We start from the raw sequence: 24,933 nt of genomic DNA, 5'->3' as shown, positions 1-24,933 counted from the left end.
GTTGCTGATGTGACATATCCTACGCACGTTAATTCCTTTTGTAATGAAGTCAGTAGTTTTAACTAGAATTCCTCTTTAGTTGTCTGCATGTGCGGGTGACAAGAATTATTCGAGGCCCCTTTGACCGTCTTTTTAAAAATGTATGCAAATTAATTTTAAATTGTACGTTGAATTTTCTATAATAGTTTTCATTTCCCATGCGTAAACTGATGCATGTTTCTTTGTGTACCCTTTTTCGTAACTGCATATAACTACGGGGAAAGGCATAACCATTTAACATAACATTTAAAAGGCATTTGCCGTGTAATGAAATCCACCAGGTACTGCTTGCTTCTTACTGAGACCTACCAGTACCTTATTCCTTTAAAAATCATCCTACAAGTATCTTAATCAAAGTGGACCATTATCTGCCCATATGAGCATATTGCACAGGTGACAAGCTGCACAGAACAACTAGCAGCAGCTGGTGAAGTGAATGGCACTCTATATGCCCTGTGAGGTTTAAGATAAATTACAGTCTCCACCAAGTGGTCAAAAGCCTTCAGTAAGAGAAGCTGAAATGAAATTTGACCCTTTTGAGGATCAATAGTCAGACAGTAAAAAGAGCAGACGAGAGGTCATTGTAAGGAGCAGGGTTGTATCCTGCAGGTGTAAATTCAATTTAAACTTTATTATAACAAAACCATTTTTTACAAAAAATATGTGGTAATTTCTACATGGTGTTTAAGGATGCTGAGGGTTGTGATGTATGGCTGCTGCTGCTGCCAGTGGATACTGGCAAATGGAGAAGCAAACATGTAAAGGAGAATCTCATAAAAATACTTTACCAGTTCAAACTACATTGTAATTTCTTCCATATAACTTTTTTGCTAATTTTTATAAAAGCATCTGAAGACCTCTCTTCATTCAGTGACAAGTGCTCTGTGTAATTTAATAGCAAAATTCTATGGGAAGTAATTCACATTACGGGGAAAAACACGCATATCCATGGTAATTATTTTAGTAAGATCCATTCGGTTTGTTTAATCAGTCTGTGGCTATAGAGGTACATTTGCACTCATGAAATCTAGTAGTATGACCAGAACTCTTTGTTTTGCCTGGTTACAAGCAGATTGAAGGAAATGCAGATCATATGAGTTCTCCAAATGCTATCTGAGGCATGTGGGGATCACTGAGCAAATATCGAGAAACAAACAGGATGAGTCTTCATCCTTCCAAGTGACCAGGATAGCAACCACAAATAATCCCCTTCCCTTTCAGAAGCTAATGAGCTAGGCAGAAAGAGAACCCTTTTTCTCTATAGCATGGGAGCAGGAGTGAAGCCTTGAAGAACCTTAAAATAGTGTGTTGCATTGTAATGTTTGTGTTGTGGTGTTGTGTAGTGATTTGAGGCAACATATGAAACGTAATACAAATGTGGTAACATGACATGAGACTCTCTCTCCAATGATTTTGTCTGATTTATTCTTTGACATAACTGGCTTTTTAAGACTGAGTATCACTGGTACAGAGCATTTCACATTATCAGCTGTTTGTCATGGCTGTTTAAATGCTTCAGGAAGCAGTCATGCAATTATCTTTTGTCATCTTTTCAGGATCTTTGTAGTTTTACTGACTGTGCTTAATTTCAGAATGCAGTGCTAAAAATAAAATGTGCTCTCCCACTCTGCACCATATTGGGCTGATTTAAAAAAAAATTAGGGTCTGATAGTTATGGATTCATTCTGTATTAGTCAACCTATTAACAAGCAAAAATATTTAAGTTTAAGAAATAATCCCCAGTTGAGGTAAGAACTATTTTAGTATAACTTAGGTGTGAGTCACATTTTAATATTGGTCAGACATGTTATATTTTTTCCTAATTATTGCAACTCTTAAATAGAGACAGATGCATGGGATTCTGAAAAGTGAAACATTGCAAATGTAGCCTGGTTTTCAATAACAAGGTACACTATTTCAGGGCTCTTTGGTCCACCACTCCACTGTGTCCCTCTCACTAATTTTTCTGAACAGGTATTTGGAACCATTGGGGACCAGGTTTCTTGTTCTAAGTTATAGCACATGTATGTGGTTCACTGTTAGTACTATTAGAGATGTTTTGACAGACCATCCTTCTATAAGGCACGAATTGTAAGTGAAGAGATGGTATTAGCTAAACAGTACAATAGTAAATATAAGTACAGTGTCACAGCATTAAAAATACATTTTGTTCCAAAACTGCATAATTGCTATTTATTTTGCTTTGTAAGAATAGTGGAAATGCAATGCAAATGGTGGTGCAAGGAAGAATGTCATGAATGTGATCTAAAAAAGCATGTTAGGGGTTTCACTTTTTTTTTTTTTTTTTTTTTAAATAAAGCTTGTTTTAGTTTTGAAATGTAGCTCTTGATTCTTGTTCATTGCATGACTTCTTAAGTGGTATCGAAAAAGTTAATCTCAACTCTCTTAATATAATGGCAAGGCTCACAATTTTTATACTTTGGTGTCTGAACCTGACTTTGGGAACTACCTATTCAGCAAATAAACAGAATGGGCCTTCGTTTCTTTCCTTTTCTCTGGCAGAATGATGAGAATGTCTCTCTTCAGGACATCCCACTCTCAATACCATCAAGCCCAGAACCACAGGATGTTGAGCCTATATATAAGGTAAATTGACATTGATTGTATTGCAGAATAGCATAACTTTGTTTCTGTCAGTATTGTATATAATTGTAAAGTTAGCACTTCCAGATCAAATAAGCCAGTATAAAGCTGAGGTGAGAAACAGTTCTTATATTTATAATTGTCCTATCAGCTCAGTGAGGTAATACATTCTTTGATGTTGTAATAAATTACCTCTTTAGTTCTTAAATAGCTACGCCACAAATGGACAAATTATATTCTCGCATATGGCAGTATATCTTGCAAATAAGGTACACAGTATATATTTTACAATTTCTTGTGTAGTATTTTGTTACACCTTGGTTCCTACACTTCAAAACAAACAAACCCCAAAAGCTGTTGACCTGTTTTTATAGCATCTAAAGTTTGTTCAAGTAAAATGGCCTGCTTGAAACTTTAAAACAGAGTGCAAATTGACACACAAGTTAATTATTGAGAAAAATATGCCTTTTCATATTTGCAGTGGACATGTTACAATAATGGCATGTGAAGTTCTTGGTTTTAATTTTATAGATTGTATTTATCCTAAGCATTTGCTGCTCTTTTTGTCCCATAATGTTCACAGGAAGGAGCCAGTCCTTAGAAACTATGACAATTTACACCACCAGAGGATCTTCCCCAAATGTGGCCATCTCTCCACTTCTCCACAAGCATTTTAATGAGTGCTAAATTGTAGTCTCATTGCCAAGTTTTCATTACTTCTGTAAAATAGAACACTATTTTATTTTCAAGTATGATCACAGTGTAATTAAAAAGAATGAGGAGTACTTGTGGCACCTGAGAGACTAACAAATTTATTTGAGCATAAGCTTTTGTGGGCTAAAGCCCACTTCGTTAGATGCATGTTGTGGAAAATACAGTAGGTAGCTAGATCTAGATATAGATATGTACACACACAGAGAACATGAAAAAATGGGGGTTGCCATACCAACTCTAACGAGTAATCGATTAAGGTGGGCTATTATCAGCAGGAGAAAAAAAACTTTTGTATGTTAATCAGGATGGCCCATGTCAAACAGTTGACAAGAAGGTGTGAGTAACATTACTCACACCTTCTTGTCAACTGTTAGAAATGGGCCAATCAGCCTCACCTCAGTCCCTGGAAAAATCATGGAGCAGGTCCTCAAGGAATCAATTCTGAAGCACTTAGAGGAGAGAAAAGTGATCAGGAACAGTCAGCATGGATTCACCAAGGGAAGGTCGTGCCTGACTAATCTAATTGCCTTCTGTGACGAGATAACTGGCTCTGTGGATGAAGGGAAAGCAGTGGACGTGCTGTTCCTTCACTTTAGCAAAGCTTTTGACACTGTCTCCCATAGTATTCTTGCCAGCAAGTTAAAGAAGTATGGGCTGGATGAATGGACTATAAGGTGGATAGAAAACTGGCTAGATTGTCGGGCTCAACGGGTAGTGATCAATGGCTCCATGTCTAGTTGGCAGCAGGTATCAAGTGGAGTGCCCCAAGGGTCGGTCCTGGGGCCGGTTTTGTTCAGTATCTTCATAAATGATCTGGAGGATGGTGTGGATTGCACCCTCAGCAAGTTTGCAGATGACACTAAACTGGGAGGAGAGGTAGATACGCTGAAAGGTAGGGATAGGATACAGAGGGACCTAGACAAATTGGAGGATTGGGCCAAAAGAAATCTGATGAGGTTCAACAAGGACAAGTGCAGAGTCCTGCACTTAGGACGGAAGAACCCCATGCACCGCTACAGATTTGGGACTGAATGGCTGGGCAGCAGTTCTGCAGAAAAGGACCGAGGGGTGACAGTGGACGAGAAGTTGGATATGAGTCAACAGTGTGCCCTTGTTGCCAAGAAGGCCAATGGCATTTTGGGATGTATAAGTAGGGGCATTGCCAGCAGATCGAGGGACGTGATCGTTCCCCTCTATTCGACACTGGTGAGGCCTCATCTGGAGTACTGTGTCCAGTTTTGGGCCCCACACTACAAGAAGGATTTCGAAAAATTGGAAAGAGTCCAGCGGAGGGCAACAAATGATTAGGGGACTGTAACACATGACTTATGAGGAGAGGCTGAGGGAACTGGGATTGTTTAGTCTACGGAAGAGAAGAATAAGGGGGGATTTGATAGCTGCTTTCAACTACCTGAAAGGGTGTTCCAAAGAGGATGGCTCTAGACAGTTCTCCGTGGTAGCAGATGACAGAACAAGGAGTAATGGTCTCAAGTTGCAGTGGGGGAGATTTAGGTTGGATATTAGGAAAAACTTTTTCACTAGGAGGGTGGTGAAACACTGGAATGCGTTACTTAGGGAGGTGGTGGAATCTCCTTCCTTAGAAGTTTTTAAGGTCAGGCTTGACAAAGCCCTGGCTGGGATGATTTAATTGGGGATCGGTCCTGCTTTGAGCAGGGGGTTGGACTAGATGACCTCCTGAGGTCCCTTCCAACCCTGATATTCTATGATTCTATGATATTTAAAAGGGACACTGACAAAGTTGAGTGGCCCAAAATAGATCTGGTTTTCCTTTTCGATTTGGGTTGATCTGGTATGTGTTTTGGGTGGTGCTTTATAAAAAAAAATCTTTTATAGTGTTATCCATCACTGTAGTATTTGAGTATGTTTCACTTAAAATTGATATAAAATCCACCAGTATCTATAGGCTGCAGCTGCAAGAAACTGATAGTAAAGGCTTTTTTTTAAAAAATGGACCAGAAATAGGAAACAAACAAAATTAGAGGACTATTTCTTAGATTTGGCTATGTACTGGAAAAGACCTGCATTTTAGAAAATAGTCCAATAGCTGGCTCTGCACAGACGGACTCTTGCTCCTTTGTGGAGTTCCATTTAAGTCAGTAGGGATCAGCATCGATGCAAGGAGACACCTACACAAGCCAACAGCAAGATTGGGACCTAAAATACTTGCACAAATACTCTGTGCAATGTAATTGTATTTCTGCTCCTTGTACTGTGGTCCTCTTTTGAGCTAGTTACGCTGCTTGTACTATCTCAGGTCTTTCAGAAATGTTGTCTTGAAACATGAATAATTCCTAGAAAAAGAAAGTATTGCCTTCTGTTTTCAAAACTAAACCAGGTTTAATTGAGATTCAGTTCTTGTGACTTTTAAATCTTCTTTAATGGGTAGCTGCGTGTGGTTTGCATTACCATAAGAGATCTTTGGGTCTAAGTGTTTCATCCTAACGCAGCAGATAAAAGCAGTCTTTACTAAACTGAAATCCTATGCAAATGTTAACTGAAAATATGCCCCCACAATGCCTTGTGTGTAGCTGATTAATTCGTGATTAATTCACTGATAAATACTTAAAAATGCCACAGAAAGCAAAAGATGTTAAGAAAACTCAAAATAATTTCATAGCTGTCAAGGTTAAAAATCGTTGAAAACTTTGCATAAACATTTTTCTCTTCAAGTCTTACGTCTCCTGTTTGATCCAAGTTAAAATTCAGCTCAACAGGGCTTTCTGTACAATGCAAGAAATAATTATCCTTGTTTGCAAATTTTTTATAAAATGTGATTAATTTTGTTATTTTCATTCTATTCTATTAGTCTACTTTCATGTGACAATTTTCAAATTGCAATTCACACAACTTATAGTCTTGCTACTTATTGTTAGATAAACAGGGTTATAAATATGCAGTAATTCTCAGTGATGAGTTTTTTCTCAATAGCTTATGTAATTTTGAAAGATCATAAAGCCATTGTGAATAAAAAGGAGCTTAAAATACTTTTATTGGAACTAGCGTACATTAAAAATTTAACAGTAGACAGTGTGTTTGCTCAACCCTGTATCAGTTCAGCCAAGTTTCCCCACTGTTTTTAGCTGTACTTTCAGCATATGTACATATAGCCCATGTCAGCATGTGGACAATGAGATAAAAGCAGAGCCTAACATATATTTTAGGAGGAATTTATTATGATTAATACATATTTTCCTGCTGGTGCTTCAGGAGCATTTGATTTACTATATCCTGGGGAGATGTTAAATTAGATAGTGTTGTCTAGCCCCATGGAGAAAACTTCATGTTGCCTATTTTTCTATTACTTCATATGTCAGACTGAAGATCTGCTAAATGAGATCACTCAGCTTAAAGAAGATCAGAAGAAAAAAGATGAAACAATCAAACGATTAGAGCATCAGCTTGTAAGCATAACTATACATTTTGCTCATTAAAACATTTGGATAATAGACATGTATGCATTGCAGAGCATATATTTGTATAGTAATTCTCCTGAAGACTTTTAAGTGGGCTAGATTTTTGACTTTGATGTTTTATGCTTTCAAGATCACAAAGATGTTTATTATTAAGGCTGCGAGTCTGTCATAGAGGTCACGGAAGTAACAGATTCCATGACTTTCCGTGACCTCTGTGACTTCTGCAGTGACTGGTGCTGCTCAGGGGCTGCCCGAGCCTGGCAGCCCCTGGGCCAGCAGCAGAAGTTTGGGTATGTGGGAAGGGGCTAGGGACAGGGGGTTGGGGAGTGCGGGGTGGCACTTACCTCGGGGTGGGGGGCTCCCCAGCTCCCACTGGCATGGCCCTCCTGCAGCTCCTAGGCAGCAGAGGGGCAGGAGGTCTCTGCGCTGCCTGCTCCCGCAGCTCCCGTTGGTTGTGGTTCCTGGCCAATGGGAGCTGCGGCAGCCGGCGCTCGTGGCGGGAACATTGGAGCCGCTGACCTGGCCCCTGCCTCCGCCGCCTAGGAGCTGCAGGGACACGAACGATAAGCATGTATAAGCATTCGAAGCTGGGTAGGAAGCCCCTGCCACCCCACCCCTCCCCCAGCACCAGCGGGGGTCCCGGGCCACCGTCCCTAGAATTCGCGGCACCCCCGGACTGTCCCCCACCAGAGCACCCGCAGCCCTCCGCCCAAGTATTAGTCAGGGTGGGTATTTTTAATAAAAGTCATGGACAGGTCACAGGCCCGTGAATTTTTGTTTACGACCCGTGACCTGTCCATGACTTGTAAATAAAAATACCAGTGACTAAAATGTAGCCTTATTTATTATTTATGGCTTTGGTGCAGGATGGTAATAGATGATAACCCTGATTAATAACACACACAGCTTAAATAAAGAAAATTTTAAAAATGATTGGCCAAGTAATTGTTAAATGATTTTTCAACTAATATTGGAATTGAAAAGTGCCTCACAAACTAACAAGAGTATTTGTTATATGCATGATTGAACTTACAGAAAGTGAATATAGTTGTAACTGTTCTCTGAGGCTTTTTTTAAAGCAATGAACAGGTATATCAGTAAAATGAAAAATTATGTTCTTTCCCCACATAGATTTATTAAAGAGCATATTAAGACAACCACTAATTTTTAATCTTTGGCCATCGGTGCAGTTAATGGCTCCTAAATAGGCAGTAAATACAGCCTTCATGATTTTGTAAAAAAAATCAACTCCCTAGTAAAAGTTCAGTACGTGTATTTTTTTCTTTTACTGTTGTCCTGGGGTAATTCTGGATTTTGCCTTGCCTGTCACTGCAGCACAGATTGCCAGGTTATAGCAAATTATCTTGTTCTACACAGCCCTGATTGTTGGGTGGTGAGGGGGGTATCCCTATAGCTTTGGATGCTATTTGTTTAAATAATTAGTAAATCTGCTATTTGATCCCCTGATGAGCCTGGTTGATTTGACATTTGTGACCGGTGCAGCTATACTTTAATAGGGGGTGGGAAGACTTCCAAGAGAGGATTGAAGCTTGGCTTGTTGAGAACTTTTTTTTTTAAGAGACTTCTGCGATGTGAGTAAAAAGTGAGTGAACACCTGTCCACTCTTCAAATCGTCCATGCTCATGCAACCAAAACACTTGCCTTGACTGAGTATAATGATGAAAATTTTGTATTAATCACCACTTTCAGCTTTTGTTTTCGTAAGTACAAATTAATTCTCATTAACCGTGATAGTTCAGATCACGGATGTGTTAAGGTTGACTCTGGATGGCATCTTAAAAGTTTATTTAGGGCTTCATAGTTTTCAGTACAAATTGCACAGCAGAAAGCTTTGTAATCTGGCTTTATTTTTTCTATCATGGGTGGGTGGAGATGTATAAGCATTCGTCTTGTCAACCAGTGGAAGATTTTTTTCCCCTTCCCCATGTTAAAAAAAACAAAACAAAAAAGAGCTAGCTAGGCACTGATCCACCTACCACTCCCTTTATGAAAAAAGATTAACAGAATTTAATATGGGGAAACTTTTTTTAGAGATGTTTTTATAGAACCCTATAGCATTTGATAGACTATACATCCTTTATATTTTTAACGATCATATAAATGCAATTCCCTGTTGAGATAAACTTAAAATAAGGAGCACATGTGTGTTTACCACCCCATCAGGTATTTCATATTGTTATATATGTAAAGTATGGTATAAGTTTTTCCAAGCAAGTACTGATTAAAATTTATACTACACTATCACATATTCTGTACGTTCCATATATTTCAGAGGAACTTCTTTAGAAATGTTGGAGGCTTTTAAAATTGTATTAGGACTATTTGTCTTATTCCTTCACCTGCAAAGTCAGGCCCCTTAGTTACAATAAGAATAAAACTTCAGGCGTCCAAGGGAGAAAAATTACTAATAAAATTATAGAAATCTGTAAATACTATTATATAGTATAAGTAAATAAATAGTAAATAAATTATAGAAATACTGTAGCGTTTCCAAATACAGTTATTACAACTTTGCGGTTTGATATCATGAAACATCACACAGCTACACTGAAATACTTTACTTTCAGATGGTATAAAACTCCCATTTCTAGCCACTAAGGATTTCAAGGTGTTCGATCTTAAACTTGTCACCAGCCTTGTCCTCGAAGATGAGAGAGTAAGAACATGTCATTTTGGAGAAAGATTCTCCTTTTGAAGAAAAGGAGGAAATAATTCTATAGCAGGTTAATTAGAGTGAGGCAAGAAATTAATGGCTGTTTAAAGACTTTCACAGGTTTATGACGTTAGACTAAGGCCCAAGGGGAGAGGTTTGTGGGCTGAGATAAAAGGAAGTGGTCAAAGGTGCATGATGTATTGATTTATCATATGGCTCTGCAATTTTTCACATGGATACTATCTCCATCTCTGTTTGCAAATATATGTGTGTACATATACTCATTGAAACTGGCCTGGCATATATACGTGGCTTGTATTCACTTTCTTTCTCTGAAAGGGAAATGAAAAGTTAGGTTTTTATTTTTATTCACTTTAAATCATAGAATTCCAGGTAATACAATAACAAAAAGACAAATGAATAAAATAAAATTAAAAAAACCAGTCTTACCTACAGTTAGTAGACCTTCACATCATATTTACTTTCTTGCTGAGTTGTATACCTAGTTGTTACAGCAATTGACAAACTTTGGTATGTAGACGGGAACTGTATTCTAAAGAAGAATAGATCTTGTGATCATAATTATTTGAAGATGCACTGAATATAGTAATGTAGGGATTATCTTCATGGGAAGTTAGTGCAGAGTAAGCTAGGGTGTGAATTTTAAAGTGCACTAACTATTCCACACTAACACTCCATGTAGACTATAAAAGTACCTCTGCAGTTTAGCTTCATACAGTTGCAACTGAGCTAGTAGAAGCTTGTACTAAGCTATCCCTCACAAAGGCACTTTCAGTGTGCTCTAAGACTGTCTACACAGCGTGTTAATGTGGAATAGTTAGTGCACTTTAAATTCACATCCTAGCTTACTCTGTACTAACTGCCCTGTGTAGACAGGCTTTTAGACATTTAAGTGAGCATAACCCACTCCCCCACCTAAAACCTGAACATCAATTCTAAATTTTATTTATAAGCATTCTCTGGGAAAACATTCATAGAATCATAGACTTTAAGGTCAGAAGGAACCATTATGATCATCTAGTCTGACTTCTGCACAACACAGGCCACAGAATCTCACCCACCCACTCCTGTAACAAACCTCAAAGCTATGTCTGAGCTACTGAAGTCCTCAAAACATGGTTTAAAGACTTTGAGGTGCAGAGAATCCTCCAGCAAGTGACCCGTGCCCCACGCTGCAGAGGAAAGCGAACCCCCCACAAGGCCTCTGCCAATCTGCCCTGGAGGAAAATTCCTTCCCGACCCCAAATATGGCGATCAGCTAAACCCTGAGCATGTGGGCAAGACTCACCAGCCAGACACCCAGGAAAGAATTCTCTGTAGTAACTCAGATCCTACCTGATCTAACATTCCATTACAGGCCGTTGGGCATATCTACCGCTAAAGATATGTCGAAGATCAATTAATTGGCAAAATTAGGCTATCCCATCATATCATCCCTTCCATAAACTTATCAATCTTAGTCTTGAAGCCGGATATGTCTTTTGCCCTCACTGCTTCCTTGGAAAGCTGTTCCAGAACTTCACTCCTCTGATGGTTAGAAACCTTCATCTAATTTCAAGTCTAAACTTCCTGATGGCCAGTTGTGTAGGACTTTAAATACAAGTTCCCCAGCTAAAATCATTACATCACTTTGCAACATACCACATAATGGTTGAACATTAAACTTGAGTCTTATTTCAAAAATACCATTCACATTGTGTTTCATTGGAAAAAAATGTGTAATACATTCATTGTTTTCTTTCTTTTCTTTGATGGGGGGCTAAGGCAACTAGGTGTAACTGTCACAAAGATGGCCAAAAACCTAAAGGGACGACATGCACGTATGCTGACAAATTCACACAAACCTCCTGCAGGAGAAGCTCTGTGAGTAACACTTACCGTTCTCTCTCTCAAGTAAGATTTTGTGTGTTTCATTCTCTGATTCGTTCTTATTTTCTACCACTTCACCATGTGACTCTTGTCTGCTCTAAAGATTTTCCACGCTGTGTAAGACTGATTATTGCATTTTTATATCCTTGTAATTCTGCAGCAGGTATTTGACATTCTTTTAAGAGTTCAGTCTCCAATCATATTTTTTCTTTTAGAGCATGTGTTTACTAATGAATAAATAAAATGAGGCAATAATAGAAAATCTGTCTCTCTTTTTAATTTTAATAACAATTTAATTCTCTTGGGCTAAGGCGCTGTATCTCTGATCACACATTAAAACACCTTTAAAAACAACGTTTATAGTACAAAGTACTCGCATTTGATCAAGTTTCTTTGTGGTAAATTTCAGGGTCTCTATGCTCAATTGTCCTTACAAAAAGTAGCAATGTATTGACCTGAACTTAATTCATGAATGTAACAGAAGTTGTCCTCTTTCTCATTGATTCCACTAGAGCGTTTAGCATCATAGATTTTCAAATATTTAAAGGGTGGATGTTATGGTAATACAGCGACAATCTTCCCTCCCATATGCAGTTGCATGGATGAACCTTCTCTCACATTTCCAACTGCATTATATTTTGGGGGCAGCTATACCAATAACTTGAGGAGTGTACTTAATGTTGTATTCTGCCATCTTAACACCCAGAAATGAGGAGCTAGCAGCACTATGTGACCAGCTAGTACTGTGAGCTGCCAGCATATGACCCAAGGACAGGTTTGTCAATCACTGCTCAGATAGTTCTGATAATTTTCTTAAATGGCTCAATACAGTTACCCAGCTTTCATTCTGACACCAGTGTATACAGCTTAGACATGAATCACTTTTACATTTGTAAAAGTTGTTGGGAGAATTTGATGTAAGATTACCAAAAAAAAAAAAAAGTTTCTAGTTCTGAGAATTGCCAATTTAGATTCCCACTACTGGGATCCAAACAACGCCAGTGTGCAAGCTGAGAAGCCTCTAGCAAGCAGTGTCCGGGGTACATTCAACATTCATCTCTCTTCTTCCTTGCTTTAAATACTGAGGATAGAAAAGAGACTGTAACCTTTAACCACCCTTCACTTCCTTTTGACTTCTTCACTACTTGAAGCATCAATATCCTTGATGTTCTGCTTACTGGGTGTGTCATATTTCTGTCCCTTTGGGAACTTGTTTTTTTGGAAATGTCTAGTCTGTATTTAGGTTGGAGTCCAGCCCTCTTGTAAGGCTTCATTTTTCCATGTTTCAATTTTGTTAGGCTGATTATTTTTATTTTATGTGTGTTTTCGTTGTCTGTGGCCACTGGCATGGATAAAGTAGCTTAGGGATGTGGGCTTCAAGCCTTGTGCTTCTTGCAGTGACATAATTTCCATTACAAATGTCCACGTTTGAGGCATTTATTTGACACATTAGGAAAAATCAAAAATTCTCAGGCCACCTATGAATCTCCTGACTTCTTCACTCCTTTGGTCAGGATGAAATCCACTCCTTTACAGTGCCAGAGCACAAATGCCATAGCAGCCAGGAGACAACATACTATAATATCGCAGACTTGAGTATGTGGGATTTTTCCTAGTGTTGTAGGGCCTTGTGGCTTCATGTGCATCTGTGACACCATTTTTCAGAGTATGTCTGAGTCCTATGCAATGTTGGTTAAAGAAGGTGTACTGTGCCCGTCGTGATAGCATAGGCACCTTAGCATGTCCTCACAGAGACCATCAAAGTTAGAGATTTATAGTCCTGATGGGATGGTTGTTCCTTTCTATAACTGTGTTTTCTCAGGTCACGTTGAGATTTTCAGCTGCGGCAGATGAAGGATGACCATCCTCTAGAAGTAGTTCCCTTCTCACTTATTTTCCTATCTGAAGTAATGTTCAGTGAGGCCTCAGGACTGGTCTGAGGTCCTCAGAGAGACAATCCAATTATTCAGGATTGTGGACACTGGAGGATTAGTTTCTGTCTTGCAGGGCTATTTTCCCTCTGATTTGATCCAAAGTTGTCAAGACAGCACCTTGATGATAGTTACCCCAGCCATTATGATGGTGCCCAATCTTGCTAGCTCACTCAGGAAGTTTAGTTTTTTTAATTGAAGCAACTGCCATACATCACTCTGCTGACTCTTCATGTGACAAAGAAAAGCAGTATCATAGCAAAGCTCTTAAATTGAAAGTAAAATTAGCACCATGAATGGTCCCTTTGGGCCTTGATCATGCATTTTGTTCTGCAAGAGGGAAACCCCTAGTTGGGGTGCTTTGCTGCCAATCAGTGCTAGATATTTCTGAGTGTAATTTAGTGTGGGTTCAACCCAGTGTCACTGACAGAGGATTATCTCTTGGACTGGAATCAAAAATTCACCAATTCTGGTGCTCCCAAAATATATTGATAATTCAGGCAGATTGAGAGCAAAATGCTGTTACTTGTTCTGGCCTGAGCTCAGTACTTTTCATTCTCTAACTCTCAGGAAGTTGGAAGCACATATCCCACTTCCTAGTATAGTGGATCTCTTGATCCCATTGTAGTCATTTGAGCAATACACTTGGAACAGTCAAAACTGTCTGAGTTTTGTCAGGCTCTACTTGGGTGCCATGTCTGCTTTCCACAGTCTGGTACGTAGATGGGCAATCTTCATTGACACTATGATAACTAAGTTTCTGAAAGGGTAACTCCACGATATTTCCTCTAATGCATACAGTACTTCTCATGTGGGATCTGAATCTGAACTTTGTCAGACTGTTGTCTTTGGAGACGGTATTCCACATACTCCTATCACAACCACAAGTTAGTGCTTTGTAGTCGTCAAGGTTGTTCCTTTCTATACCATGTCCATAAAAATTTTAGTCCTGAGTGCTCACTCCTAATTCCTTTCTAAAGTGGCCCGTGATCTCACTCCCATAATTAGCCTGCTTGTAAATTGTGCTGAGTCTAGTTCACTTGATGGGAGATCAGGCTCTAGTACTGAATCTATGCATAAATTCTCTAGACATTTTTTATGACCTCTCTGCTCAAAGAGTGTCCAAATGCATTAGGTTATATTTATATAGTTATTGGTACCTGGCAGGCATTCAGCCACCTGGAGGTATTGGCGTGCACTCGGCTAAGTCTGAGGCAGCTTCTACAATATCCATGTGCACTGTGTCAATCACTGAAATATGCAATGGTCTGTATACACACTTTTGCAACACTATACTCTTGCTTTGGGCTGTACATTAGATGCCCAATTCAGAGGCGCAATCTTGCAGTACCTCTTAATTAATACTTTTCAGACCTTCCTTTTGGCAGTTCATAACTTCTTGTTAATCTCCAAAAAAGGAGGACCCTTATGGGTAATTCACAAAAAAAGCAAGTTACTTGCTATGTGGCTGTTTGAGTTGATCACCTATAAGGATCAACAATTCCATGCTACTTCAGAGTCTCTGCTATGAAAATTTCTGAATCAGTGGAAGAAACTGCAGGAGCAGTTGGAACCATTCTCCTTAAAAATTTGGAGACAGCGGAGGGTGAATGGTCCAGTGGACACTGTTATCTAGAAGGATCCAAGCTCTTGCACCAGAAGCTCATTTATTCCAAGAGTGGGGATCCATACTGACAATCATTTCAAAGAGCCCCACTCCTATAGATAGTAACCAATTTTAATGGTTCTACAAATCAAATGTCTTAATATAATCTTGCAGGTAAAGAATCTATAATCTAATGATTTTGAAAAACAAATAAAAATGAGTTAGGTATACTTTTTGTTTGATTTGATGCATGTTTAATAGGAACATTGATGAGACTTTAATAGCACAGACAAATCAGTGAAATAGTGTCTGAGTTGGCTCAGACACTATATATCCTTAATCAATTTGAATGAGTGCATATTAGGGCGAAATGCAATGGTTTCTCCTTTATAACAACGTCCCCACAATTAACTGCTGGGCCTAGAACTGCACTTAGAGTCTAATTTTCACCTATTGCCTAAATTAAACTGTAAAGGTAATATTAATGTTCAGGATCTGAGGAGTGAGCCCAGAAATGAAGGGAAATGTTGTGTAATACTCTGTGTTTTAAAGAGAGGCTGTCAACTTGAACTTCTTGGAAACTTTTTTTAAAATTCCAGTTTTAATCATATATGAATTTAATAGAATGTCCTATTTTTTAAAAAAAATATTTCTCTGTACATAAAATAATAAATAGTATAAGTTTGAGCTACCCTCTTCATATTTATAAGGATCTTAACAGGAAGAGGAAAAACTGACCAAGGGAAAAAATGAAAATGACTATTCAGAAAGTGTCAAATATTCAAAGTAAACCAGAAAAAGTTTTCTTGTTAACTTTCAGTGTGTGTAATCTTGCTGTTGCTTGTAACTATTGGGTTTAAAATTTTTTAGACAGAAATGTGATTTTTTTCCCCCAAGATGGTATCCCTCTGATGTAGACAATTATACGTTTTGATGATGACACTGCCTGTCTTTCTGTCTCTATAATGAGACAGAAATTGGCACAATGATTATAGGGCTGACTATGGTACTTCTTATAAGAGAGGTGTTAACCTTGGTCTCCTGGCCAAATTCCAGTTTGGGTAATTACGTTCTGTCTACTGATAGTCTCTGTAATTTCAGTTGATGGGGTTCTTCACTTTGTCTTGATGTATTGCTTAACAACATACAACAGCACCTCATAGGATACATTCTACAGTCTGTCATGGAGAATTTCAGTTGTGGGTGAAGTGGTTCCTATGAATGACTTTTCCTTCTGAAGGAAAGGCCCTTTAAAACTGAAAGATATTAGCCACGTGGAACTCTGTGTCGTCAAAGAGGGCGTGAAGAAAGATGTGACTAGATCTTGGCACTAATGGGCCGATGTGGCTGGCCCTGGGGCCAGCTGCTCGGGTGCCTCGCAGTCAGCTGCACAGGCTGCTGCAGCTGCAGAAGTCATGGATGTCACGGAAAGTCAGAATCCATGTCTTCCGTGACAGAATCACAGCCTTAATTACAGCAATTGGAGGTGAAGAGAGCAAGTACATTGTGGTCCATGGTGAGATGGATGGTCACCAGCAAAAGTTTCACAGATGATTTGTGGTTCTTGGGCCACATTATGGGTGCCACTCTGTTAAAATATTAACTAGCAATAGCACAGCACCCTGTGGCTTTTGGTTTGTAATTGGAAAACACTAAACAAATTTTGCCTTTTTAGTTTAATTTTCTGATGTATATAATGAATGAAAAGGTGAAGCAGGAAAAAAAAACTGATTTAACTAATGCTAAATACTTTTTGTACTAAATTTGTCTACATATGTTGATGGCCTGGTTATCAGTCTAAAACTAGGTAATTTGATATCCTCTGGTTGATGAATACCTTGTTATGTTATCCTGTATAGCTTTGATTTTTCAAGGGAGCCTAGGGGAGTTAAGCAGCATTTGGTTATTGTAAAAATCAGCCTATGGTCCTTATGCACCATTCACATGTATTTTCCACTTAACCTGTAATTTTCTTGTTTTTGTGACTCAAATTCTAATTCCTAACAAAGTTGGTTTTTAAATTTAGTTTTTTGGGAATCTATGTAGGCCTAGTTTAGCTTAGCAAATAAATGTTCTTTACCTTCTATATGTGTCCTTAGAACCAAGTCGGAGACAGATAAGCTATACAAATAGACACGGCCACAGTAAGCACTAAGGCACTATTTCATTGAAATTTAATTTGTTTTTTTTGACCCTTCATTTTAAATAAGTCAGTTCAAAATAAATGTTCTCAATCCGTTTCCTCCTCCCGTCATATTGTAACCCAAGTACAAAACCCACATTTTTAAAGCTTTTGTTTTATTCCATTGAAATGATTTGCTAAACAGTGACTCTATCAAGCTACAATGGAAGATGTGCATGCAAAACTTTTTTAGCTTGATTTCACAGTGACAGCAATTTTATAGTCTCTCTGTTAATGTGAATGTTTGTGTACTCTCTTACATGGCTTAGTATAATTATAAATATAGAAGTATTGTCATGAAATCACAATTGAGCTGGAACCAAATTATATAAAATATCACTTGCAAAAAGAAAAAGAGAGACAATAAGCTGTATTTTCATGATGGAGGAATACAATAAAAGAAAGTAGCATTAGAGACCATAATAAAATATCTTTTCTCACCACAAAACAATGTAGTTTTTTAATAACTTTTTGTGCTTCATTATCTTTCATAGTCAGCTTGAAATAATAGCCTTAAATGCATGATGCTTGCTTCCTGGAATTCAAATTCAGTACTGCTAAATCTGGTATTAATTATGAAATGTTGTGACTGTTTACTCAAATGGACTATATTTTGCAGAACAGAGTGAAATTTGAATACCCTGTAGCAAAAGTATAATTCCTCTAGACACTTTAATTCTCAGATCCTTAATGTTGTCAAATATGAAGGTCAGAGAGCTCCTTTTGTCAGTGTATGTTGACTTTTAGAATTGTATTACCGATTTATAAATCCTGGCAACTCTGGTAGTCATGTGTTACAACATCTCCTATAGAGTAAGTATTCATCTGAAATCATAACCACCATCCCTAGCAATATTTTAGGAAATAGAACTTACATATCAAACAATTAGTGTAGAGGATCTCAAAGCGTAGGGGTCAGAATAAAATAATAAAACGGATAAATAAAAGAATAAACTATTCTAGCAGTGGTGGTGATGCTGCAGCTCCCTGTTTTTAAAGTATAACAGAGTTCTAATTTAGCAGTTCCTTGTTAAATAACTTTGTTTTACATTATCTTCGGTAACTACATTTTTAAGATTAATTTAAGATGGTTTATACTTCAGTGCACTCCATCCTTCCACTTTTTGGGTTTTTTGTTTTGTTTTTGTAAGTGGATGTGTGCTCTTATTAAACAAACTCCTTTTTAAAAAGTGGTGGCCATTACCATGGCCATTTCACTATAGCATATCTGTTTCCATTAGCATGTTAGGGATCATCACTCTTTGTGCTGGGCTTTTTCATTCAAGATCTCTACCACAAGACACTTTCCGAAAGCAAATTTAGTTCTTCTTCTGTTTTCTAAGCCAAGTGCACAAACAATTTCAAGCTTTGTAGTTTTAGATTTATTCTTTTCATCTCTAACTCATTCATAAGGCATAGAGACTTGGAATAAATTTTTCTTTAAAATAGCTAAGGATTGGGACATTGCTATTTAAAAGCAGTTAGTGTGCCTGCCTGGTCACGTCCATGATTTTTATTACACATACTTTGCATTCATGGTATATAGGGTACTGATTATATAGCATATTATATTATGAATGTAGGCCCCCATTGGTGCAGTAGACCATAATTGCTTAGAGAGAACCATTACTATCTGAATTATATCGATAATCCATAGAATAAAGCCTTCCACATATTCACTGATGCAGTAGATCATGATAGCTCCATAAGGACTCACTATGATCTCCTGTATGTTATCTACTTATTCCATTAATCTTTATCTTTTAAAACTATCGTTAAGTAGTAAAACAAAACCCCTAGATAAACTAATTCATAGGAAGTTATGCTTAATATTAAGGACTTGATGTCAATGCACAAAATAGAAATCTATTGGAAGCAAGGCTTGTGCAGTCTTCAAATTGCTGCCACATGCCTAGATATTGCAGCAGATGTGATATATAAGGTAAGATCACTGGCTTTTACGAATCTTGGAGCATCTAGGCACAACAAAGGAAAGTTATATTTTTAGTCTTGTATATGTTTGAAGACTTTTATATTTGATGTCAGCTACCACAATTAAAAACTGTGATGGGGTAATGGCAATAACTTTAATGTAGTTTGATCTCCAGTTATTGAAGATATATGGGCTGCTCCCTGTCCTGGCATAATTTCAGGATAGTTCATAAGAATTTCAAAAAACTGTCATGTGAGGTCACCACTGGAGGTATGAAATCTCCTTACCTACTGTTTATTTTACAACAATAATGAAAAAACCCTAATATTTTACATGCCTTAGGGAAGTGGGCAAGTAGAATTTTGCAAGGCTGGTTTATAATGAACTTTGTGCTTGGGAGTCAGGGAAAGGTAACTTTCTTTTGAAAGTAGCAATAGGGTATTCAGTCCCTGAGAACAAATATAAAAATTAATTTTACAGTTTGTTTACCTTTTTAAAAAAGTGTTCAACATTTGACTTTCGAAAGTTCAAACTTGCTAGAAATACTTTGATTAAATATATTGGTCTCTAACCATTGCATGCATTGATTCAAGACACTGTGGGTTTACTGTCTCTAATATTAAACAGATACAGAATTTTTAAAGCCTGTTCTTTAAGTCATTTTAAAAATCTGCTGATGACAAATTGTTTGACTTGTATTTATGAGGACAGTTGTAAGTACTTCCTAAGAAACAGAAAAATTAAATTTGCTAATGATACAATCTGTGCACGATTATCACTCCTGGGTCTCAGCTCCTTGGCATAAGACTGATGGAAGGAACTCTTCTAGCTCTCAAGTATTTTTTTCTATCCTGAAGCAGTAGATGGGGAAGAATGGAAGCTACTTCCCCAACTTGCAGTCATATGCCACCCTCTGCCAAGAATAAATTCACCCTTCTAAACTTTTCCGTCAGTTAATTGTTGATTCTTGTTGGCAAATCAAGTCTTGACAGGAACAAGCACAACATTGACTATTGCTCCAATTATCCTCTAGATCCTAGCTGAGGTATCCTATCCTTTATCTGTTCCAACTTTGCCTTCTAGTCAGGCCTGGTTCAGATTTCTACATCTCCTGAAGTCTTTGAATTAGTTGGCTCAGCATACCTCTGCAATATCTTGGTGCCTGCTGTTTGATTTGGCATCTGGACCTTTTTGGGGTGGGGGGGTGGGGCGGCACTTTGGTATGATTTAAGGTAGCCTTAAAGCTGAGTGTATTGGTACTTGCTCTGCTGCTTTGGTGCTGAACTTCTGTTTTTTTGCTCAGCATATGTCTTAATTCAGTGCTAACCTTTATGCTCAACATTAGTTTCTCTGATTGTCTGGTATTTCCCTTTTTGCATCACTTCCTTATACTTTTATTAGTTATGGTGTCCAAAGAAGATTGATGACTACTCAGCAGCTTCAAATCTTTTGTGAATCAGAACAATGTTCAGAACAGAATTGTGTATGTTGCGTGTCTGCCTCTGACTCAATTGCAATGTGCAGGAGTGCCCAATACATGTGCAGATGTCATCCCCAGCACTTCAGAAATGTGGCGAGTTCTTCAAGCCCTCCTTAAGCAACTCATGGAGCCCACTGTAACTTAGTCCAAGGCCAGCCTGGCGTGCTTTGAAGGATAAACTCTCAAAGCTAATGGCCACCCAGCACCATGATGCAGTGCCCGTGCTACTTATATCAGTGCAGGCTCTGCCTCCTTGCTAAGCTAAGAAGGGAGGCTTCCCTGTGAAGCATCCTGCATCTCCACCAAGCAGGTGCTCTTGGATGTTTGGCACTGGTTATTATATGAGGTGGGGATTCTGTGCAGCTCACTGAGTTAGGAGACACATAGGGGGTCAGCTTCTCCCTGACATTCTTGAAGGCCCTGATTCCAGGCACCCTCATACTGGTACATCTGTATTTCCCCTCCTGCATTCATTTGCTTGAAACAGAGATGGGGATATGGATATTGCTATATCCTTGGAAATTAGAATCAATAACTCCTGGTGCTTTGTGAGATTACCACACAATAGAAGTTCCTAAGTATTTTTCTTGCCCTGTATTAGCAGGCGTATGTTCTCTTGGAGCACTCAAGTACTTTTTTTGCTCTGAGGCTGAGGCTCATTACTGAGACTTGGCATTCCTGTGCAGAAAGTTCTGCCCTGGACACCTTTACTGACACCTCTTGCGCCAGGGGCTCCGACGCAGCCAGTATCCATGCTGCATAAAACTTCCTTAAGAAGCTCTGGTCCTCATCCCTATCTCATCAGCTATTCCAGCCCCTTGAGTTTGGAAAGGCTAAGCAACAAGGTGGTGACTATAATTTGAATGAGCATGAGCTCCAGGACTCTGCAGATGCCAAGTGCATGTTCATGCAGTAGTGACTCTGCAAGAGAGGACCCTAACTTTCCCTAGCTTTGTCAAAAACAGCTGACTTTCAGTTAATATTGGTCCAGAAGTGTACAAGGGGCATGATTGAGAATTACATGGCCCAAGAATTGCCATTCAGGAGTGTTGCCTTGCCCTTACACCCTGTTTTAGAGTATGTGGCAAATCCCTTACAGCTTACCCTGTCTCGTAAATAGTCAAGACCAAGGTCTCATGTGAAAAGTAGGGGATGAAGCTGGCAGCATCTTTGGGGAGGATTCTCACTGGCCCACTCCCTTCACCTCAGAGTGTATAAGTTACTTTGTTTCATACCTTTCGCTTTTTTCTGAGGCTTATCTTTTATCTTACTATGATTATGTTGAATTGCCTTTTCTTTCTGGATGTTTCTGCTCCCATGCACTCAATGTACGTATCTGGGGTGTTTGGAGAGCAGCATTTTACTCAGTAGGGAGAGGCACATGACAGCCCGTAGGGCACTTGGTTTACACTCTATCTGCTATGACTGCCTTGAAACTGTGAGCTACAGTAGCTTAAGTTCCACCAGTCTCACACAAAGGCTCTGTGATCCAGGAAAATCCATAAAACACCTTTAGAGAAGCTAAGGTAAGTGATGTTTCCATTTTTCTTTTTCAGTGTGGCCTGGTTGTTTTAAGAAGTTTATAATGAGGTAATCCTGCTTGGGCTAAACCCTGGGACACGGATTCTCAGCCTGTATGTGACTGTTTTCCATATTTAATGGGGCACTGCCAGACTAAGTTATTATTTTGCAAAATCTGCTGTAGTCCGAATAGAAATGTTCAGCAGCAGCTTTTCTGATCTTTTCTGCTCCCAGTTTTATGCTGCCTGAGGCATTGTCTTCTCAGCAGATGTTTTTGTTGTTTTTTTTCCCCACCCTCCAGTGAATCATTATGTAGACAGTATGGCTAAGTAGTTGTCTGCTGAAACATCTTAGTTGTAAATGCTATTGTTAAAAAGCAAAATTCCCCTCCCATTAGATATGGAAATACTTACTTCACAACTTCTGCTTTGACAATGTCCCCTTAAAATATAATCTTTTCTATTTTCCATCTTTATTTAAAATTGGACAATTGGTGCATACAATATAATGAATAAACCCATTAAACCTACATTAGAAAACAGCAAGATATATTTACTTACAGTAAAATAAATGTTGTGACATTTGGAGTTAGTAGACTGTCCCGTCTCGTGAGATTAAGCACATTTTACGCAAAAATAACACCACCCCGCAGGCTCTTTCCCAGAGCAAGGTTAATACCCTGTTTGGCACACTAAGAAGATTCTTTAAATAACCACTTCCAGCAGTTGACCAAAAATGCGTAGGTAAATAACTCAAAGCAGGAAATCTTTATAGTAGAGGTCCAGATCTAAAATAGACTAGCTGTAACTCCAACTCTTATGCCTTAGTCAAATCATTTAACCTTTCTGCCTTAGTTTTTACATTTGTAAAATGGGGATTAATAATAATTACGTGCCCTACAAAATTACTGAGAAATTTTTATAAAGTATTACATAAGTGCTAAAAATCACCCTACTGTAGAAAAATTCCTACAACGGCTCAGTTCACTTTTAAATCTGTTAACCACACACAAACCAAATACAAACAGCCGAGTTTAATTTCTCCTGGAGAAATCTGGGCCCCAAAATTTTCCCCAGTCTATTTATATTAAATGAGTTAGTTAAATTTGGAAGTAACTTGAAAGAAACATCTCTCCTTCCTTCACCAAAATCAAAGATCCTCACAAGGCCAGCCCTGTCAACAGTGTTAAGATTATAGTAACCATGGACGAGAGTCTGAAAATTTGTTTCATGGGCCTAGCTACCTGAAGCAGCTAGGGTGAGCTCTGAACTGTGTATTTAGATGGTCTTTTTCCTACTGATTGTAGAAAATGTTCCAATATTGTGCATGCAGCTGTTGGACACCATGTGTCTTAACATTTTTTTTAAAAATTCAGTCACGGATTGTACCTTGTTTATGGGAATATTTTTCTCATTCCGACATCAGTGGATACGGTCCAAATTGTGCTGATAACATTGCTGGACCTCCAGCAAGCAGAATTTGCCATCATATAACCGTCTACTCCTTGGCCAAAGCCTGCGTGGGCCTTAACAACCACTGATGGAGGGCTCCATAAATGTTTACATATGTGTGTCTAGCTATGGCCGTGTAAGTTAAAAAGTGTTTCTGACAGGACCGGCTCTTAGATACTTTTATCTCATCGGTTTCTGAATACTCAGGCAGCACCTCTTGAAAAATAATCTTCTACAGTCTGTCGTCGGACCCTAAAGGTGCTGTTGTTGGCAAATTCTAAATATTGACCAAACACACGTGGTGATATCACAATACTTTTCAACCTGCAGCTTTTTGACATTCTTGTGATGAAATTTGAATAGCAATAAGTGAAACTAATGAGACAGGCTAATTATGAAGATGATTGTCAAAACGTTTCTTGACCTTTTGATCATCACTGGACTAAATAAAAAGAGTATTTTTGTAGAAATATCTTGGAAGGGAAGCCTAGTTCTGCAACAGTTAAAAAATTGGAAAGATTTTGAGGGGGAAAAATAATCTGTGCCTTGAGAAATTCTGGAAATCACTTTTCTTCTTTCCGGCATACAAATTTTATCTCCAGTTTCATCATCTTATATCCATTATCTGTTAGTAAAAGCTGCCAGTTAATAGTGGTGAGTCTTCTCAAAGTCTTAACACTAATGTCTCCGTACTACACAATCTGTGAAAGTAAAAGTTTTAAGTTTTAATTTTAGACATGGTTGATGGAAAATTACTTTAGATTGTGGATTGAGGTAGGAAGCCTGGATTATTTCGTGACTTGAGAGAAAGAAATGCCAGTTTGGATGGATTTCTTTTAAAGGTAAGGTTATGGAGAAAATGCTGGGCTGCATAAAAAAGATATGTTTGTTGTCCTAGGAGATTGTCACCAGCATATCATGTAGGTCTACAAAGAACTTGTTTTGAAATGCAGCTGTAAGTGTCATTGATGTATACCAGATAAATAACCATCTAGGGATGTGGCAGGACAAATCTTGCATTTTCAGAGAGCATTTAAAGATAGCTTTATATATTATTTTGTGACATTACGATCCAGTAATGGAGGGTTCCGGCTACCCACAGCAAGGCATAAAGATGCTGGCAGACTTAACTCGTGCCCTTTTGCATTCAGTAACTGTTCATACCCAGATCTGAAGGATGCGGACTAAAGCCCACAGTTAAGCTTGCCAGAAAACCTTCTCTCCATTAGTACATTTTTTGCAAGCTACAGCTCATATGTCTTTACAATAAAATAAAATGGTTAAACGCGTATTTTGACTTACATCGAGGTGCTTTGAAAGAGAACTTTGTCTATAAATGTTACGTGAAAAAACTATTCTTTCCTTGTCTTGTCTGAGTTGGGGCTATTTTCAGCATAACAAATTAACACCTAAAACCATATTACGCAAAAGGTATGCCAATATATATAATTTAAATATAGATTTTGTAAACCAC

General features: G+C 38.3%; 1 protein-coding gene across 4 annotated transcripts in view; it reads left to right on the top strand.

The window, feature by feature from the left end:
* The window catches only part of CCSER2 (coiled-coil serine rich protein 2), a 137,798-nt gene that overhangs the window by 91,763 nt on the left and 21,102 nt on the right, over nt 1–24,933 (top strand). For all 4 annotated transcript variants that reach the window (XM_073353361.1, XM_073353362.1, XM_073353364.1 and 1 more), the window contains 3 exons: nt 2,563–2,646; nt 6,693–6,779; nt 11,251–11,349. In XM_073353361.1, coding sequence (XP_073209462.1) covers nt 2,563–2,646; nt 6,693–6,779; nt 11,251–11,349 — 270 coding nt within the window. The remainder of the gene's footprint in view (nt 1–2,562; nt 2,647–6,692; nt 6,780–11,250; nt 11,350–24,933) is intronic.

The sequence above is a fragment of the Lepidochelys kempii genome, chromosome 7 (genome assembly GCF_965140265.1).
Source record: "Lepidochelys kempii isolate rLepKem1 chromosome 7, rLepKem1.hap2, whole genome shotgun sequence".
NCBI lineage: Eukaryota > Metazoa > Chordata > Testudines > Cheloniidae > Lepidochelys > Lepidochelys kempii.
This window is presented reverse-complemented; position numbering and strand designations above follow the sequence as displayed.